This window comes from Lepidochelys olivacea (genome assembly GCF_965140295.1).
Source record: "Lepidochelys olivacea isolate rLepOli2 genome assembly, chromosome: 3".
In the NCBI taxonomy this organism is placed as follows: domain Eukaryota; kingdom Metazoa; phylum Chordata; order Testudines; family Cheloniidae; genus Lepidochelys; species Lepidochelys olivacea.
This window is the reverse complement of record NC_140413.1, coordinates 90,064,302-90,085,547: the sequence shown is the minus strand read 5'-3', so window position 1 is coordinate 90,085,547 and position 21,246 is coordinate 90,064,302. Positions and strand designations below refer to the sequence as shown.

General features: G+C 41.2%; 1 protein-coding gene across 7 annotated transcripts in view; it reads right to left on the bottom strand.

Moving 5' to 3' along the window:
- NT5DC1 (5'-nucleotidase domain containing 1) overlaps positions 1-21,246 on the bottom strand; it is a 327,326-nt gene that overhangs the window by 17,966 nt on the left and 288,114 nt on the right. For 5 of the 7 annotated variants that reach the window (XM_084623673.1, XM_084623667.1, XM_084623668.1 and 2 more), the window contains one exon: positions 19,505-19,973. In XM_084623673.1, the coding sequence (XP_084479799.1) occupies positions 19,505-19,973 (469 nt within the window). Of the gene's footprint in view, positions 1-19,504; positions 19,974-20,219; positions 20,288-21,246 lie in introns of those variants that run through there. The other 2 variants (XM_084623670.1, XM_084623672.1) reach the window with 2 other exon arrangements.

The window sequence follows — 21,246 nt, the reverse complement described above, 5'->3', positions numbered from 1 at the left end:
AACTCTCTCTGGAACATTTCACTTGTTTCTAAATAGATACAGAAGTCATCCTTAAAAACTCACCAGTTGTGTTAGATAAATGAATTCCTTTTCCATAGATTCCATATCTTTACCTCAGTAGCTGCAATATTCTAGCTTTTGCTTCAGGAGTAGATATGTGGAAAATTAGATAATATTACATATATTGAGGTAATATCCATTCATCTGAAGTAAAACTGGTAAATTTCAAGGATGACCTCTAATCTGAAAGTAATAACATAAACTTAATATTCTTCTCAATGTTTGTTACAATCTTTTATTTTTAAGTGAATTTAATGCTGGTGAAAAATATCTGCATGGCGGCCTTGGAATCTGGAGTCTTCTATGGTAGCACAGTATATCTTTCCAAGCCAAGTATTACATGGGCAGCAACAGTGCAAACTCCATGACACTGACATGCTGTGATGGGGAATACAAACCCCACACTGGAGAGGAAGGAATTAAAAGCTTCTCTGGGCTCAGGTGGCCCCATCTTGCTACACCTGCAAAGCCTGCAGATGTTGGAGGATAGGGTTGTCAGGCATCCGGTTTTTGACCAGAATACCTGGTCAAAAAGCGCCACTGACTGGGCTGTTAAAAGTCCAGTCATTGGCGCAGTGGGGCTAAGGCAGCCAGGCTCCCTGCCTGCCCTAGCTATGCATGGCTCCCGGAAGTGGCCAGCATGTCTCTGCGGCCCCTAGGTGCAGGGGTAGCCGGGAGGCTCCATCTGCTGCCCTCATCCTGAGCCTTGGCTCTGCAGCTCCCATTAGCCAAGAACTGCGGCCAATGGGAGCTGCAGAGGCAGGGCCTGAGGGCATGGACAGTGTGCAGAGCCACCTGTCTGCACCTCTGTCTAGGGGCCACAGAGACATATCGGCTGCTTCCAGGAGCAGCCTGAGGTAAGTGCCACCTGAAGCCCCCAGCTCTAGGAACCTGCACCCCGCATCCCCTCCTGTATTCCAAACCCCTTGGCCCCACCTCCCCCCAGCCTGGAGCCCCCTCCTGCATCCCACACCCCTCATCCTCAGCCCCACCCCAGAGCCTGTACCCCCAGCCGGAGCCCTGACTCCCTTCCACACCCCAACCCCTTGCCCCAGCCCGGTGAAAATGAGCGAGTGAACGAGGGTGGGGAGAGTGAGTGAGGGAGGGCGGGAGGGGGGATGGAGTGAGTGGGGCTGGGGCCTTGGAGAAGGGGCGTGGCCTTGGGGAAAGCATGGGGCAGCGGCAATCAGAAAGTTGGCAACCCTACTGGAGGAGATTAAAAAGGGAAACAAAGTAGCTCACTAGCAGGCAGACAGTGCAAGTGAGCTGACTTGCACTCTCAGCTCCTGGGAAGGAATTCCACAGGAACTCTTGCTGCCTGAGGCCTGGCTATGGTGGCCTAACCAAGCGTGCAAAGAGACCAATGATTCTCTGAGGGTCAGGAACTTTATCTTTATGTCCAATCCTTTACTTTACCCTATGGGAAGAGAGGGGACTAGTAGGAAGTGATCCAGAGAAAGAGCTGCACAACACCCCATAGTGCAGGACTTAACTGCCTATCATTGGGCTCTAATTTGGAGCCTGGTGGAGGATGTGGGCCTGGGCTCCCTGACCACACCCTAAAGAGGGATAATTGCAGGAATCTACCCCTCGATGGGGAACTTAGTTGGGGGAAGACCCTGAAGATAGAAAGTTCTGAACCGCAAGACCCTGAGCCAAGGGGGAAACCCTGAATCCTTCATTTGGTCCTGAAGACCTACCCGTTCTCTTTTTTTATACACCCCGAAAGGGGTGGACTGAAAATGTGACCTGGCTGAAGGGCTGAGTCACTGAAAGGACAGATCACTGCAGGGTGGAGCCACAGTGGAAAAGGGGAATGCCTGGGAGGAAGTCAAACTGCCACACACTTGCCTGACCACTAAGCAGCACTGGCAGTGAGTGTTCCCCTTCACACCTGCCAATATTCCTTATCCCTGACCTAGAGGGGCCACTTCCAGAAGTCTCCATGCTCAATCAGTTCTAGGACTCTCTGTTAAGACTGCCAAGAAGAGTGACAACTATGAATGAGGTTTTTGCAATATGGATACCTTGTCCACCAGGAAGTAAATTCAGAGCACTATTGTATTTTATGTAGGCCATCAAACAGCCATGGAATTGAGCTATGCCAGAGTAAGGAAGGGAGACTTTGGCCTATAAATATGAAAGCAAATTTACACATTTAGAATAATCAAAAATACAAAATTCAAACAAATACACGAAATACCTGGAATAAAATGCTATTATTCAAAAATCTGATAGACAATATTTGCTTGTGTGAACAATAATAATTGTGCTAAGCCTAACAAAGGAGTAAATCTGAACAGGGAAAAATTTGCAGAGCAAAGGATTCTCATAATCAATAGGCTCATGTACATTTCAGACTTGTTTTGCAGAGCAGAGTTTGAAGGAATATATCCTGAATATCAATACTTGGTATGAGAAATAAGCAACTGCTTGCACAGCTTTCAGTTCTCTTTAACCTCTACTCATGCTTTTTATTACATGTTTTTTATTTATAAAAATACATTTTGAACACTGATGGGGCGGCAGGGGGATGAGTGGGGAAGAAGCAGGGGGTGAAACCTGGCTCCTCTGCAGCTAATGGGAGTTTTATCATTGACTTGCGGGGGCCAGGATTTCAACCTAAACTTTTATAAATAGCAGACTAAACAGGTATGCTAGAGTTCTGATGGAATATGATTAAAGAAGACTATACACTCATTCATTTATCAATACTGTGGAGTCACTAAGAACATAAAAGCTACCATACGGGGTCAGACCATGGTCCAATTTGCCCAGTATCCTGTCTCCAACAGCACCCTATATCAGAGCTTCAGAGGGATTGTACAAAACAGGGCAATTATGGAGTGATCCAGTCTTCCACTCCTGGCTTCTGGCAGTCAGAGGTTTAGGGTTGACCCAGAGCATGGGGTTGCATCCCTAATCATCTTGGCTAACAGCCACTGATGGACCTGTCCTCCATGAACCTATCCAGTCCTTTTTTGAATGAAATTATGCCTTTGGCCATCAAAACATCTCATGACAATGAGCTCCGCAGGATAACTGTGCATTGTGTGGAAAAAGTACTTCCTCTTGCTTTTTATTAAATCTGCTGCCTATTAATTTCATTGGGTGGTAACCCCGATTTTTTGTATGGTGTAAAAGTGTAAATAACACTTCTTTGTTCATTTTTTCCACACACATGATTTTATAGACCTCTGTCTATTATGTCCCTCCTTTAGTCATCTCTTTTCTAAGATGAACAGCCCTAATCTTTTAAATCTCTCTTCATATGGAAACCACTCCATACCCTTGATCATCTCTGTTGCCCTTCTCTGAACCTTTTCCAGTTTCACTATATCTATTTTGAGATGCGGCAACCAGAACTGGACACAGTATTCAAGGTGTGAGCACAGCATGGATTTATATAACGGAATTATATCCTGTCTTATTTTCTATCCCTTTCCTAAAATATAAAGATAGACAACTAAAGGTGTGGTGAAGCTGACTATCTTTAAGACGGTGCCTTTACTATTATCCTTTCCCAAATCCCTACATGTACATTCTGTTCCGCAACAACTTCTGTCATTTTCTGCCAAATCAAACTCTAAATCTAGTAATCAGGGCTTGTTGCCAGGTGCAACAAAGTTTCTCACTGGAGTCTGCAGTTGTTCGGTGTAGAAGAGCTGTAGCCCTTACAGCCAAAGGCTTTACACATTTTCCCTAGAAACTCATTATTTCCATTTGACAACAGCAAAACATTTCCAGATAAATTAACTGAGACCCTAACTGACTTAGGTGAACAAGCCTGCACACATCCAGGGTAGGGTTTTTTTTAAAACTGTCTCCTTAGAGCCACAAAACTTGGAAAGTCTGGTTAATCCATTATATGTCAAGTCCAGCTCAGTGCCCACATTCCTTACTATTTCTGCTTTTGTATCTTTCTTTTGCACTAAAATGACTTTGAACTATGTGCTCTTATTCATGAAGAGGTTGATTTCTTTGTAGTTAAAATGTTACATTCTGCCTGACTTACAACCCCATGAAATACCATTGACTTTGATGGAATCGAATGATGTACAATTCAGGACAAAATTTAGACCCATTAATTCATTTTGGGTGCAGAATGCTTTTAAGAAAAATTAAACTTACACCACCAACAAAGCGTGGGAGCTCAGAAGGGAGAGTTCACCCCTGGATTCTTCTCTATCAAACACAGAAGGTGCCTCGTGGCTATTAGACATTGTCTGTACTAGAAAATGCTATACCCAATTTCTAGCAATGGGGCACAACTGCATACAAAATCCTAGAGTTTTCACCTCTGTGTCATGAACTGCTAATCAGTGTACAGACCCTTGAACAAGTATTTGGAGACCCCTCATTTTCAAATAATGTTCTTTTGGTTCTCGCTAGACTTTTTCACATTCAGGTGGTATTCAGAAGGCAGAGGTGCCACTGTCAGTGCCTTATCCTGGAACAGCTTAAATGTGGCAGGGGCCAACTGGTGAACTACAGTCAATTAACTAGAATGGAACCATTTTAGAGCTAAGTTCAAAGCACAACTTCACTGTAAGTGGAAGCAGCTTTACAAACAATCACAGCCTGCATTCTGGAATGAATTTAAACAATTTGGCGATCTTTCGCCTTACTTCATCATAAATGGAATAGTTCTGTTAGAATTCACAGTATCTGGATTCTACTATGGTAATTTTAGGTTAGAATCAACATAAGAAACATAAGAATGGCTCATACTGGGTCAGACCAAAGGTCCATGTAGCCCAGTATCCTGTCTTCCGACAGTGGCCAATACCAGGTGCCCCAGAGGGAATGAACAGAATAGGTGATCATTAAGTGTTTCATCTCCTCGCCCATTCCCAGCTTCTGGCAAACAGAGGCTAGGGACACCATCCCTGCCCATCCTGGCTAATAGCCATTGATGAACCTATCCTCCATGAATTTATTTAGTTCTTTTTTGAACCCCTGTATAGTCTTGGCCTTCACAACATCCTCTGGCAAGGAGTTCCACAGGTTGACTGTGCATTGTGTGAAAAAATACTTCCTTTTGTTTGTTTTAAACTTGCTGCCTATTAATTTCATTTGGTGACCCCTAGTTCTTGTGTTATGAGGAGGAGTAAATAACACTTCCTTATTTACTTTCTCCACACCAGTCATGATTTTATACACCTCTATATCCCCCCTTAGTTGTCTCTTTTCCGAGTCTTATTAATCTCTCCTCATATGGCAGCCATTCCATACCCCTAATCATTTTTGTAGCCCTTTTCTGAACCTTTTCCAAGTCCAATATATCTTTTTTGAGATGGGGCAACCACATATGCACACAGTATTCAAGATGTGGGCATACCATGGATTTATATAGAGGCAATATGATATTTTCTATCTTATTATCTATCCCTCTCTTAATGATGCTGAACATTCTGTTCGCTTTTTTGACTGCCGCTGCACATTGAGTGGATGTTTTCAGAGAACTATCCACAATGACTCCAAGATCTCTTTCTTGAGTGGCAACAGCTAATCTATACCCCATCATTTTATATGTATAGTTGGGATTATGTTTTCCAATGTGCATTACTTTGCATCAAGTGTAGAGTACTACTAACTCAAATATTAAAACATTTTGAATGAATGTGAGTTAACTGCAGACATGGTTTTAATAAAATAAGGAATTTCAGCTACCCAGGAGAGGGTCAGATTTGCTCCCTTTTCAGTGAATTTAACTTGGCTTTTTAATATATAAAAGTCCTTGCCTTTCTGTCAGAAACCTCCTCTAGATTCTACAACTGAAGTAGACAACATTGACATAAGTAGTTACATGCCCAAGACAAACTTTACATCAGTAGAATACCTGCCCAAGCTTAAACTAAAGCATTCTGCAATACCACTAAATAGTAACCTCCCTGACAACAAGAATGAATCACTAACTTGTCTCCAACAGAAAGTATCAAATCAAAGAGGATCAAACTTAACACACAGCTTTAACAGTCATGGAAAAGAGCCAGTCTCTATACTTATGATGAAGCTTGTACTTCATGGGCCAGATTTTTAGCTGGTAAATCAGCATAGCTCCATTAATGTAATTAACTTCAATGAAGCTATTCTAATTTACACCACCTGAGTATCTGACCCACAGACTCTAACTTAGAAAGCAAGGTAGAAAAGCAGCACAGGAAATTTAAGCCTGCCCTGATACTCATGAAACTTCAACAAAGATGTGACTCACATTAACCAAAACTAAAACCTGAAAAATCTGTTAGCCAGGTGACACATTTCTTAAATGACAGCTGCAACTTCCAGGCCCACTGCCCAGATGGAACACTCAGCTCCTAAAGAAATGCACCAAGGGAGTTGCTGCTGACATACTGTAGAAATGAATGCACAAATATTTGTAATGATATATCTGGAGGTCAGGGTTCACGATGTACTCATTTAAAAGTGAATCTGTATCTGACTTTTTGGGGTGTGGGGGGGAGAAGAGTTAATTATTGTTAGAGACACTTAAAGAAGTCGGCATCCCATTCTAAGTAGTCAACCATAAAAACAGGATAATGGAAGATGGTGATGTCCATTCCAGGTGATTGTGGTGGGCACAGTAGAAGGGTGTTATTTTAAAAGGTTAGCGAATTGCTCCCTGTCATCTCCTGTACCCTTTAATCACGTCATTGCTGTTTCACATACCTGGCATGGCGAGAGCTACAATGAATATTAACTGGTATATCATTACTGGCAGGTATATCATCCCTTTGAAGTGTCAAGGTGTCACGGAGTCCCTGGGCGATGCTCTGGAACTGCTCCCCATGAAGCCAGTCAGGACTCTGGGGCAGTCGCCTTTCTGTGAGCAGCCTGTCTTCAGGACACACAGCTCACACAGCTTCCACCTTCCTGGGTCTGACCTCAGAGCATTCAGCATCCTCTGCCCCTCCGTGCGCTTCCCCCCAGCGAGTCCGCTCAGGCGGGGCTCCTGGGGAAGCCAGAGGGTCCTGCACCCCAACTTCGCAGTCAGACGTGACTCTCAGCCAGCCAGTAAAACAGAAGGTTTATTAGACGACAGGAACATGGTCTAACACAGAGCTTGCAGGTGCAGAGAACGGGACCCCTCAGCTGGGTCCATTTTGGGGGGCAGTGAGCCAGACAACCACGTCTGCCCTTCACTCCATGTCCCAGCCAGCCCCAAACTGAAAACCCCCTCCAGCCCCTCCTCCTCTGGGCTTTGTTCCTTTCCTGGGCCAGGTGGTCACCTGATTCCTTTGTTCTCCAACCCTTCAGCTCTCACCTTGCAGGGGGGGAAGGGCCCAGGCCATCAGTTGCCAGGAAACAGGGTGTCGGCCATTCTCTGTGTCCAGACTCCTGCACACACATGCCCTCTAGGGCTCTGCAATGATCATACACCCTTATTCCACCCCCTAGATACTTAAGAACTGCCTAGAGGAAACTGAGGCACCCCCACACTATTCAGAGGAAACATTAAGAACAGTCCCACTTCGTCACACAAGGTTCCAGTGGAACCCTATCATGTCAGAGAATACCATCACATGTTACTGCCTCACACAAGCTGCAGGAAAAAAATAATCCAAAGGTGTTACTGGGACTCATGTTGATCCGATTATCATGAGCTATGTGGTGCACATAGGCAGCTCCAAGTGTAGACATAGTCTTAGAGACCTATATAAATGAAGCCAGTTCTTGATGGACAAACGTACACATCACAACAACTGGAACCCTTGGAGCAAGTCACAGCAGAGAATATGGTCAACCATTATATGGTTCTGGAAACTGAACTCCCCTTTCACTCCTAGAGCGATTCTTTTAGGTCAGAGAAAGACCAAGTACAGGGTAGGACCGTTACTCAATGTGGAGGGGGAAATAATAACAGAAAATGTGGAAATGGCAGAGGTGCTTAATGATTTTTTTGTTTCGGTTTTCACCAAGAAGGTTGGTGGTGATTGGACGTCTAACATAGTGAATGCCAGTGAAAACGATGTAGGATCAGAGACTAAAATAGGAAAAGAACAAGTTAAAAATTACTCAGACAAACCAGATATCTTCAAGTCACCAGAATATTCAAGGAGCTGACTGAGGAAATATTTGAGCCATTAGCCATCTTTGAAAAGTCATGGGAAATGGGAGAGATTCCAGAAGACTGGAAAAGGGAAAATATAGTGCCCATCTATAAAAAGGGAAATAAGGACAACCTTGGGGAATTATAGACCAGTCATCTTAACTTCTGTACATGGAAGGATAATGGAGCAAATAATTAAACAATCAATTTGCAAACATATAGAAGATAGTAAGGCGATAAGTAACCGTCAGCATGGATTTGTCAAGAACAAACTGTGTCAAACTAACCTGATAGCTTTCTTTGACAGGGTAACATGCCTTGTCGATGGGGGAAAGTGATAGACATGGTATATCTTGATTTTAATAAAGCTTTTGATACTGTCTCGCATGACCTTCTCATAAACAAGTTCAGGAAATGCAACCTAGATGGAGCTACTATAAGGTGGGTGCATAATTGGTTGGAAAACCATTCCCAGAGAGTGTAGTTATCAGTGGTACACAGTCATGCTGGAAGGGCAGAATGAGTGGGGTCCCGCCGGGATCAGTTCTGGGTCTGGTTCTGTTCAATATCTTCATCAATGATCTAGATAATGGCATAGAGAGTACACTTATAAAGTTTGCGGACGATACGAAGCTGGGAGGGGTTGCAAGTGCTTTGGAGGATAGGATTAAAATTCAAAATGATCTGGACAAACTGGAGAAATGGTCTGAAGTAAATACGATAAAATTCAATAAGGACAAATGCAAAGTACACCACTTAGGGAGGAACAATAAGTTGCACACATACAAAATGGGAAATGCCTAGGAAGGAGTACTGTGAAAAGTGATCTGGGTGTCATAGGGGACTGTTGCAAAAAAAGTGAACATCATTCTGGGATGTATTAGCAGGAGTATTGTAAGCAAGACAGGAGAAGTAATTCTTCCACTCTACTCTGTGATGATTAAGCCTCAACTAGCATATGGAGTCCATTTCTGGGAGCCACATTTCAGGAAAGATGAGGACAAATTGGAGAAAGTCTAGAGAAGAGCAACAAAAATGATTAAAGGCTCTAGAAAACATGACCTATAAGGGAAAATTGAAAAAATTGGGTTTGTTTAGTTTGGAAAAGAGAAGACTGAGAGGGGACATGATAACAGTTTTCAAGTACATAAAAGGTTGTTACAAGGAGGAGGGAGAAGAATTGTTCTTCTTAATCTATGAGGATAGGACAAGAAGCAATGGGCTTAAATTGCAGCAAGGGAGGTTTAGGTTGGACATTAGAAAAAAATTCCTGTCAGAGTGATTAACGCTCTGGAATAAATTGCCTATGGAGGATGTGGAATCTCCATCATTGGAGATTTTAAGAGCAGGTTAGACAAATACCGGTCAGTAATGGTCTAGATAATACTTAGTCCTGCCATTAGTGCAGGGGACTGGACTAGGTAACCTCTCGAGGGCCTTCCAGTCCTATGATTCTATGATTTGGAAAACAAACTGCTGGTTAAGAATGGGGAAAGTTGTAATTACTTGTCTGTGCTGCACCTGTTCTGTGGATAAACCGATTTTGTTTCTTGGGCTGTCAATCTACCATCCAACACTAAAATATTAAAGAAGAAATGTTGGATGTATTTATATCTTCAGAAAGAGGTTAAAAATATTCCTCAGAGGGGATATCCCTGGATAACAGCAACTCTTTCATCTTCTCATGAATAAAAAGTGACAGCAAGCAGGATGAATCACTTAGTGACCATAATCTTACCGAGTATTTGGCTAAACAGAGTCGTCCACAGTTTTTGCTTGGGAGAAGGCTTACAAGAAAAACACAGAAGGAAGAGACATCTCTTAGAACTACTCTTGCTGCTCCAGAATCTGCCATGCAATTAGCACTTCCCAAAGAAAGGAGAAGAGACATTTTTTAGAGATGGCAACAGAAGGAAAACATGAAGGAAATCATGCAAACGCTAAAACTTATTCTAAGGATTTACCACTATTATAGTAAACTCTTTGTAAACTTTGGATAAGGCAAGATATGTATCCAAAATATACTAGAGTCCATGCAAGTAGGAAGGAAAGATTACTTGAATTTGTTGAACAGACTCAGGAACAGCTTTCATTCATAGGCCTTAAATGTATCCTTATAAATAAAGGCAAATGAAAAAAATATATACTTATGGTTTACATATGTAAATGATACTGTAGTACAAAAATGCATATCATTTAGAAGAGGCACCTATTGGGAGCTTGCCAAACTTTATAGGAAGAAAGAATTTATAATATTGTTCAATTATCGAACACAAGGTTCTTTATTTTCAGTTTATAACAAATCTTTGTTGCATTATTTTAAACAATGAGAAGTTGACACAATCAACTTTTTGATTTGGCTCCTACCTGAAGGGAAATACTGACAATCTTATACAAGTAGTATTGCTTGAGGCAACTTGCTTCTTAGATGCTTTTCAAGATTCTGGGCTGCTGCAAGATGGCATCTATTTTGGATTTGACACCTTTTAGGAGTCAATAAAACGTCAGGTAAAAAGTTAGAGTCTATTCCTGTAATCCCCTTGTGAGTACTGACATAAATGGGACCATTGGTTAATTCCATGCAGCACAATTTAATTAACTTGGTTCCGTGGGAGTAAACTGAAGGTGGCTCTTTAAGGGAAGTAGTGAAGATGGATTCCATATCCACTTAAAACATTAGAGGAAGTTTTAGATAGGCATAACTTAATTAGAATATGGGTAGGACACTGGCATTAATATTCTTACTCTTGTGAAAAGTCCCACGAGATCTTAAGCGACCATGAGTCGTCAAGAAGATCTCTGCTTCATTTCTTCACGGCATTTCCAATGCCCATAATGGTGCCTTAAATTTACTCAAGGACAAAGTGTGCTAACTAATGTATTACCAAACACTACTTCCTCTTTATTAGGCTACCATCTTTTTTTCATATTTAGTTGGCTTCTGTTCTATTAAGCCACCATTTCTCTTTTCAGAATCTGTTTTCTTTAGTCTCTCCATCATTTTCTCTAATCTCTAGTGAGGCCAAAATTTAGCAGCACTAAGAAATATTAGCAGAGAAAAAGTAGATTAAAAACAACTCCTAACCTGAATTGCTATGGAATTATTTTATACCCTTCAAACATTTTGATGCATTTGCTCTAATTTAGAAAAACTCATTCTTTCACATTCATATACAGCTCTCTCATTGATGAAAATAGTTAAGGCACTATCAAGAGGAAACTTTTAGAAAAGATTGACTGAACAATCTTCATGCAGTGCACTTCTGTTTTTGAAACTAGGGCTTCACAAGACAGTCTCATACTATCTTATTGTCAACATCATTCTTCTGAAAACTAAGACAAAACATAATGGGTATTATCTAGACATTGTGATGTCTCTAGAAGTTCCCAAGGACTTGTGTGACTTGGGAGATATCTGAGGAATGCTCTGACAGTACAAGAAGGGAAAGGGGGACAGGGTTAGAAAGAAGGGTTGGACCTGGGTTATCTAAGAGAATACCAAACTAAAAAAAAAAACTATCAGCGTTTGCATTAATCCCTGAATTATTAATTTTCACAGGCATTCCAAAATCCATTGAAGTATATGAAAAGATGCCTATTTATTTTTATAGGCTTCAGATCAGGCCTCTAAGAAATTACCCTTGTCATGTTAATACGCCCAATGTAAAACTGAATAGGGACATAACAATAAATCCCCAAAATTTGGCTGATCTTAAATATTTCTATATCTTGGTAGCAAGTGTCCTTTGGTGTTTAATTTAAAGAAATCACATTCCATAACTAAAGGAGTAAATCTTGCAAAGTGCTGAATACCTTTAACTCTCAATGTAGACAATGTGGTGTGAGAATTTTCAGCACCTCTCAGAGGGTGCTCAGTAGTTTGCTGGAGTGGCTTCTGAGAAAATAAAGAAGATCTACAAAAATTGCCCATCACTATTTCTGTGGGTCCTGGAAAAAAAGATGTGCCCATGCTCCTTTTCCTAGTTCTGCTGCAGCAGTCACAAGCCATTCCCAGAGGTGTTATTGATGGTGCTAGTACACAAAAGAGAAAGGAAGTACTCACAGCCATGTTTACTTCAGCTCACTTCAAAACGTGGCGAGTGGGAAATCAGCACTGGCCATATGTAAAGGGCAAAATTATTAAGGAAAGTTGTATTTAAGTTTTCCAGAACATGTTTCAGAACAATAGAGAATTTGGTTATAATGTAGCTCTTGGAGTGTGCGTGTAGGGGGGCACTCTGACCATTCTTTTTTGGAACTGTGAGCATCCTCCATTCCCCTCTCATTCGTCTTCCTCCATTGCCATTAAAACCACTTTCAAAAACACCCTCTTCTCCTTCTATATCTACACATGCAGGGAGATTCCATATTTTTGTCTTTCATTAGAAGAACGACTGTTTGGAAATTGTAGTTCTAATTAGTATTCATCATAATCCTTCTGTATTCATATGTTATAAAGCTTGTTTTACTCGTGCTGAATGCCATAACAAGGTACAGTGCCTTGCAGAAACAGATATTATATATATTTTATTATTTCAACAGACTTTCTGGTACTTTGCAGCAAATGTTTATACCAGACACGCCACAAAATGAGCTGTACTGTAAACTCTCAATATCAATTTAACCATTCTTTCTTAGTAAGCCAAGCTGAGCTTCCTGTTGCAAAGATATGAAGAAACACTTTGGCCTCATGATAAAATTTACTTTAAAAACAACCTCCAGATTCTCTTTTTTTTGGGATTTTTTTAAAAATTAAGAAATGGACTGGCCAAATGATTGCTGTATCCTCCATGCCTCTCTTACAGAAGTTTCCATGACACAATCTTATGAACAAAAACCCAGTTGACCATTATTTGAATATATCTGATGACAGTTACTTATGAGTCCAGGAGATAGTCCTGCTGTGAGACCTCCATAAACTGGTCATGGTGCAATCTCCTTTCAGCATACGTGAATTCTGTACTGAACCGTACCTGGACATTGATGGAAAGAGTGTGGTGGGCTCCCTAACTTTGAACAAGGTATCCCAAAAGGCTAACGGGTTGTGGGTTAACAAGGGATGAGATTTACAACACCATAATCTCTTGTTAGTCATTGCTTCATTCACTACTGTTTCGCTGGAAAGTTCGCATTTGCTTGACTACAGTTCTTTCACATATAAGGCCCACTGAGTAAGACTTATCTTCAGATTGTACTCCCTGCTAAGCAATGTGATGGCAAAACGTTTGCATTAACAAAGTGGCCTGTGGACAGAGAAAAAAATATTTTGACCTCTGCCACACAGATTTTGCCTTTCAGAATGGCCAATCTCACTGTAATAAGAACAGAGAACGTGTGAAAGTAAAGGGCATTGGATTGCACAGTTTGAAGGTTGGCTGGGTTAAAAAGAAATGCTTTAAAAGTTCTTTATCCAAAATATAAAACCTGATGAGACTCTTATGTCTACATGATGTGGGTCTCTAATTACATCACTCATTTCTGGAAAAGGCTTAGCAAGCATATGGAAATAATCGTTATTACATATCCCATCAGCCAAAAATGCACATTTGCTAGGGAAAATTCTCGAAGCTAATGACATATAAAATGCCAGGGAGCTAATCTATAACCTCCATAATTATTCTCTTTTCTTTAAGAAGCTCCCCAAACAACATACTATGGCTTAAATAAAAGGACAAACTTTTCCTGAGATTTCAGACAAATTTCACGTGTCAAATCCCAGGAAAACCAAAACAAATTATTTGGATAAATGGGGTCTCTTTATCTTCTTAACGTTCCAGTGCAAGCATTTTTAAAATGTATCCTTTGATTAACTGTTAGAAAACTGCCTTTCTGTTGTGTGGGCTCTTTCTTCCTTACTAGATTCCAAAGGATCCTCTGCTTCCATATTATTTCTTTAACGATTGACTATGCTTCTCCATTAATAGTTGTTCTTTGTTTACTTTAAAAATAACCCTCATCAGGGTAGCAGTCAGTTATATGCTACCAACATTTCCTGTTGTAACCAACAGTTCAACTTTCTGCTTAGATCTTATGAATGGGAACTGAATTAAGGTTTCTCTTTATTACATATTATAAATTCATTACTGTAATAAAAAGATAAAATCACTTAGGTTTTCTGTAATTTATATAACAGCATCATAACTATACTATGGAAAAATTAAACTATATTCAAACAATGGAAAGCCTCATTCACACAAGAATGAAATTTTAAAATGACAAGTTTTACTCTCAGTGCACTCCATCATGCCCTGGAATAAAGCCTGTGGCACTTAGAATCACACTTATTTTATTTAAATATGGCCAAAGTCACCAAAACTCCTGTTTTGGTTTTATGGTAGATCTTAAACACTTAAGTGAAGTGATCTTCACTTACAATTATAAAAATTAAGGGTGTTAACTTTTAGATTCAGTGTCATCTTCACAGAAATCAAAGCAAAACCCAGATAAGACAGCAGAAGGAATCAAGCTGCTAACAACAAAACTTTGAGAAAGCCAGATTTGAAACATTCCAATCTATTGAGATGAATCCTGTCAATGACAGAATGCCATTTTAAATAAAACAATGTATCTACCCTCACACTTATTAAACCAGTGAGGTTGTACTAATATCAACAAGAAAGGTATTTTTCTTCCATAATTCCAGGCAATTTGATATATTTAAATAAACTCTATAGCAAGACAGGTCCAAGTTTTCTGACGCTCCATTCCTGTGATACTGCATGGACTGTTCTATTCAGTATAGGTTCATCTACCAGGCTCCTCAGCATAGTATCTGAGCTCCATCTAGTAGTCCAATAGTATGTTAAGCAATGTAACGAGTATCTGTCAGGTGTTTGTTCTCTCATCCTCTCTCAAGGGGGGAAAAAGTGTTTGCAGTGGAGCATGTGTTGCTATGTATTTATGTTTGAGAAAGCAAAGTCAAAGAAACGCATCTTGCTCTTAGAGTGAAAGGTGGCGGGAACGATCCCGAGAAACGCTGCCTCCCATACAGATAAGCTTCACCCTTATTGTATAAAGTTCCTTTGTGCTAGAGGAGTGAAGCTGACAACTGGCATCTTCACTGTGGAGCTTTAGTTGATCTTGCGGAAACACTGGAGTCTGAAGAGTTGTCTGCATAGCATCTCTGTGGCAATATGTGGCTATCCAACAGTTCCCAAGTTCACTTTGGAGAAGGAAGTCACAAGAAGGCATTTACTTTCCATGATTTGCTGGGTAGCAGAGAGACTGAAAGCTGGGACATCTTGAATAGCTCAAGAGCCAAATTCTCTCCCTGAGTGCAAGGCCTGAGAAAAAGGGTTTTGCGCAGCAAATTGCTACAGAAGTCAGGGAACGGAATCCTTTCCCAAAATTAAAAGTCAAAATGTGTGTTTTTTAATTGTTGATCCATGTATTTGGGGACCTAATTGCCATGCCACTATCTTTCTCCCCAAATCCCCTTTGTGTTGTGTGGCTAAAGCCTCTGTTCTGTGGCATTCTCCCACGATGCCCAGCCAGTGCAGAATCTCTGCATCCTACTCCCCCCCTCCCACTCTGTTCTATTCTAGTTCCTAGACCATCATGATAGGGTTTGTTGGGTTTTTTTAACCCCCTCACTTCATGATGCAGCAGTTCTGCTGCCTTTCAAGTCCTAGGATACCTATGTGGGAGGACTGGGCTAACAGTGAAACTAAATCCCTCCTGAGACTACCTTGCGTCTGTAAAGAGACCCAGAGGCCATCTCCAGGGTGACAGACTCTTAATAAGACTTCTTAGAAATAATACAAATTAAAAATAACTTGCTTGGTACTCTGAATAGTTTAGGTCAGGGCAGGCCAACGATAGATTTTGATAATGAACAGTCACTGCTTTTTATTAAAAAGCAATCTATGAAGAATTTTTCCTGTGTATGCAAATTCTAACAAAATGAATTTGCATATAATTCACCTCTTTCTCTATCTCACCTCTCCCAAGGGTTTTATCTGGGCTTGGAAGGATTATATTTTTAATCAGTAAATGTTGACAAACGTCGATTCTACCATACACACACAAACCAACGAAAAAATAATAATCATTATGTATAAAACGTAGGCAAAGAAAGAAAAACACTCCTTGAAAACGTATTAATTTGATTTGAAGACATTTTCGTTGTGTGTTTTGACCTGTGATGTAATGCTGACAATCTGTATTTCAACAGTTAAAGCTTTCACTTTTTGAATTTCAACATCTACTATCATTAAATTAGTCTGACCCTTCCTCTCGCATAATTTTCCACAAAAGTGAAAATACAAATAGATAAAAATAGAAAAAAATGCTTAAAAATAAACATTAGAATTTTGATGGATATTACGGAATTCTGCCCAGCCTAGTTTTATAGAGCTGCAGCCCCAGTCCTGCATGCTGCTCCGTGTGGGCTCAGAGGCATTAGCAGATAGTTTGTACGTTAATCTTGAATAATCTTATTTGTCATTTTCTTTTATTCTGTGTCTGTCACTTGTAACTATAAGGAACGGTGATTAAAGAAAAGGGGAAGCGCTGACCTCAAAACACACTGCTATTGAAAGCACAGGAGACAAATGTTAACTCTGTGCAGTGTATGAAAACAAAAAACAGGGTTTAAGAGGCAATGTAAATCCATTACGTTTTCCCTCTAAAAGTTAAACCATGATCTAAAGTAGGGATCAACAACCTTTGGCATGCGGCCCGTCAGGGAAATCTGCTGGTGGGCCAGGACAGTTTATTTACCTGCAGCGTCCACAGGCACGGAGCCCCGCAGCCCTTGGCGAATGGAATGGCGAACTGCAGCCAGTGGGATTTGCGATCGGCCGAACCTAAGGACACTGCAGGTAAACAAATTGTCCTAGCCCGCCAGTGGATTTCCCTGATGGGCCGCATGCCAAAGGTTGCCGACCCCTGATCTTAAGTGACACTTACTATTAAAATACAGGAAAATCAACAACTGCTCTACACTGCAGAGGTTGCATATTAAGTGTAGGATGCCTGTTAGAGACCAAGCACCAGGGTTGTCTTATAAAGAACAAAGATTTTCCAGTCCAGACAGCTTAAAAAGAAAATAGAATGGATTTAGTCCCCTCCCCCCACCTTGGGGAAAGAGATCAAACGAAAAAGTGTGCACAAAAACTACTATAAACTACAGCATAAGCAATGTAGTTCACAATAACATGGGATTCATTAGCCAACTCAGACCAAGATCTTCCCTGGCTAGTCCTCTTTCTCCTGATGTTGCTGGAGATTTGTTTCTTTCAATCCTGTTTCCTTTGCCCCAGGTTCTCATTTGCTAACCTGCTGCATCTTTGCCCTCAGCAGGGTTTGGCTAATCTGGCTGTCCCAACCATTAGTAGTCTACCAACCACCATCACTAGCTGTTACAAAGGGGTGTACATTTGCCTATTTTTCCTTTACCTAGGTCTAGGATGAATGAATGCTGCAGATAATAATGAAAAGAAAACAAACAACAGAAGAATGCACTACCTTTCACACTACACTCATAGCACAGTTGCTCAGACATAAATACCACTCAAAACACAAAATCCCAGACTAGGAAAGATAAATGAATTTCAAAGGGAGAACAAGACCAGACAAACAAACAAAAACCCAAAGTTTCTTCAAGAGACACATTATCTTTTCACGATGCCTCATTAATTGAAAATCTGATGTGTACAAGATGGGTTCTATGTAAAATGGGTGCTGCAAATCAGGACTGAAAAGCTTTGACAAATTAGACATTTCATACAATATTTAATTAAGAGAGCAAATGCCATGTGTCATTCTGAATGACAGTTTGATTTAAGTCATCTGAAGAAGTGGGTTTTTTACCCATGAAAGCTTATGCCCAAATAAATCTGTTAGTCTTTAAGGTGCCACCGGACTCCTTGTTGTTTTTATTTAAGTCAATGTTATGAAATTTGAAATTAAATACTGGAAAAGACATCTATATACAGTATTAAATCTTGCAGATGAAGAATGTCATCTCGCACTTCCTTTACCAGGGAGAACCCTACTAGGAAGGTAAGAAATTGTACCACCTTATAAGAGAGAGATACTTGGTTTAAAAAAAGTCTCACAAAAGAAGTAAGTGGCAGCACATACATTAATATTTCCTAAAGGCCAGAATCTGACACTGTTACTTATGCTGAAGGTAATCTTTTTTCTATCTTAGGGTATGTCTATACTAGAAACATAAATTGACCTTTATTAGGTCGACTTACAGCCACCGCAGTAAATTACTGCAGTGGCTGATGTCCACACTTCCCTCCTTGGGTCAGTGGAGCACGTCCTCACCAGGAGCGCTTCTACTGACCTAAGAGGGGCAGTGTAGGGAGCCTGGTCTCTCAGTTCCGCTTGCAGCTCCCTGCTGGGAGCCTGGCTACCCCACAGGCTCCCAGACACCTGGGGGCTGCCCCTCCCAGCCCTTGCCAAGAACTGGGGGAAGCTGCCCAGGGCTTCTCGCCTCCCCGTTCCCTGCTGGGAGCAGAAGGGAAGCCGCCCAGGGCTTCTTGCTTCTCCAGTCCCTGCCAGAAGCTGAGGGGGAAGAAGCCCGGGGCTTATCACCCCTGGGAAGCAGGGTCCAGCTGCCCCTGCTTCTTGCCCCCAACCCACTCCTGCTTCCTACCAGGAGCCAGGTAGCCATGTCAATTTCAGCTGGGAGTGGGGTCGAGCCAGATCCCTGCTGGGAGCAGGATCCAGCCTCACAGCTCTTTAGGGGAGTGGGGGGCAGCTGGGCTCTAACTGCCACGCTTTCTTGTCAATTTCACAGCTCCTGCCATGAAATTGAGAAGACATCCAACAACAGTATCTTCAGTGTCTACACAGCCACTGTTTTGCCCTAACTACATTGACATAAGACTTAGACCTCTCATGGAGGTGGAGTTATTATGTCAGTGTAGTATGGCACTTATATTGGTGGGAGGAATGCTATAGTGTGGACACTGACATAAATAGGTTGATGTAAGCTGCTTTACCTCAACCTAACATTATAGTGTAGACCAACCCTTCATGCCTGGCAAAGATAAAAAGCCACCCAAACATCTCATGCACAAACCTGGGGTGAAACCCTGGCCCCACTGCAGTAAGTGGGAATTCCGCCATTGACTTCAACGGAGTCAGGCGGTCACTTCAGGATTGTAAACTGATGATTCTGTCACAATTAGAATTATTTATAACAGCCAATGCTCAATGAAGATTTAAGAGTGGCTGGTGCACCATTTCTAATAGAGGGCAAATTAATTCTCAATATTTGTTAACAAGCTAAGTATACAGACAACTGAATTATGATTTGCATATCAAGTGAAATATAAAAGTCAGTACCTTATACTAACATACTCTCACACATTCGTTCACTCATTCAATTACAAGCAGAGTTTACGCAGTAAGAACAAAAAGACAAAAATCTACCAACTAGGCTGAGCCGCCATCCTTTCCATGTAATCCTTGGCCATATTTATGGCTTCGATATTCTTGGGGTACAGCACACAGAACATTGCCAGGGCACCCAGATTGTTGCCATAAATTTCATTCCACCGAGCACTGAACTCCTTGGGATCCCAGGGAGGAAGGTAGTCCAGGGGACTGGACAGCATGGTCTGAACTGCCTCAGTCAGACGAGCTGCAATGTGCCGATGCGTAGTGGCAGCCTTGATCCGCAAGTCCTCCACCTCTCCTTTAGAAAAGTACAGCATGGGGTAGCTGTCGTAGTTGGCATTGACAAAAGGAATCACAGCGCTTGGGTTCTCATCGGTGCTGGAGGCCAAAGCAAAGCAAACGACATGTATGAAAAACACGCTGGGAGCCCCCCGTGTGTGAGTCCTCATTGTGGCATCAGATCTCCAAGTCTCAATGGCAGCCAAACCATCTTTAACATATCCTAGGGATGACAAACAAGAGTGAAAAGGGGTCATTAGATACAATTCATTGGACAACAGTTACCATCACAGCATATTTCACTAGAAATCTGATTCAGTCTGGAATTATAAGAAAACATGTGGGCTGTACAGGTGGCTTTTAAATCATTTTTACATTGATACTTCAGATAAAACCCATTCTGAGCAACCAACTTGAAAATCAGGGAAGCTACATTTTTGGGAAGAAAGGTCCTTTCCCACAAACACACCTTTACTCAGATTCCAGAGTGATGAGGATAGTATAATACACAGATAGATACAACTCAATATAGAGCTTAAACTCTTGACTTCCTAAGAATCAGAATAATTATGACTGTGCCTAATGTAAAACATCACTGACTGTGCTAGCTAAGGTGGGGGAGGGAAAGAGAAGCAGAGATTACTTTAACAGCAGCCAAGTCTGAGTGCTGGATTGGCTGATGTTACCAGCTGTGGAGTAAAGATTTTGGAATGCAAGAGGTTTGTGCTGGGGTCATTTTATGCTTTGTACAAGGCCTCTGGTTCTGACACGTCTTCGTTTAAAAAAGAAAAAAGCAGCAGAGTCCTGTCAAAGCATATGAAATAAATGGCCCGTAGGCTGTGTGGAGTTTTTTTCTTATTACTATTTTAAAGGGCCCTCCATTTTGCATGTGGAGATTTATAACCAGTCACTAAAGAAGCAAAGCTGAACAAAAGCACATTTTCCTAAATAAATGACTGTCTTAAAATGTGTTTAAACGACAAATCTATGCAGAGATTAAATGTGTTTAAATATAGGTAGTTATTTTTTTAAAATTACTAGCTCTCTCGCTCCGGGTTTCAGACAAATCAAGGCTAGGATCCCCCGGAGGAAAGTCAGGGAATTCCTGAAATTCTTCGGCGGGGAAAGGTTACAGAAAGCAGACTGAAGAAAGACAGTTTTATGTAAATAATGAAGAGTAGTTTTCAATTATTAAAAAGAGACGTAGGCTGAGAGAAACCAGCAGCCAAAATCAAAGAGAAAATGAGTTTTCTAAGGAAAACGTGCTTCATAGATTCAGAAAGAAAAATCTTAAAAAGCTAAAGTACACAATTACCTCCTGCTTTCCCGCCAACCTCACATACACAGAGAGGCCAAGAGTTTCAAAACTGAAGTTAGGCTATGTCATGTCCATATCTAGGCACCCAGACCCTGATTCAAAAAGGTATTTAAGCACATACAAAGTCAATGGGACTACTTATGTGCTTAAAGTTACGCATGTGCTTAAAGAAAAGGAG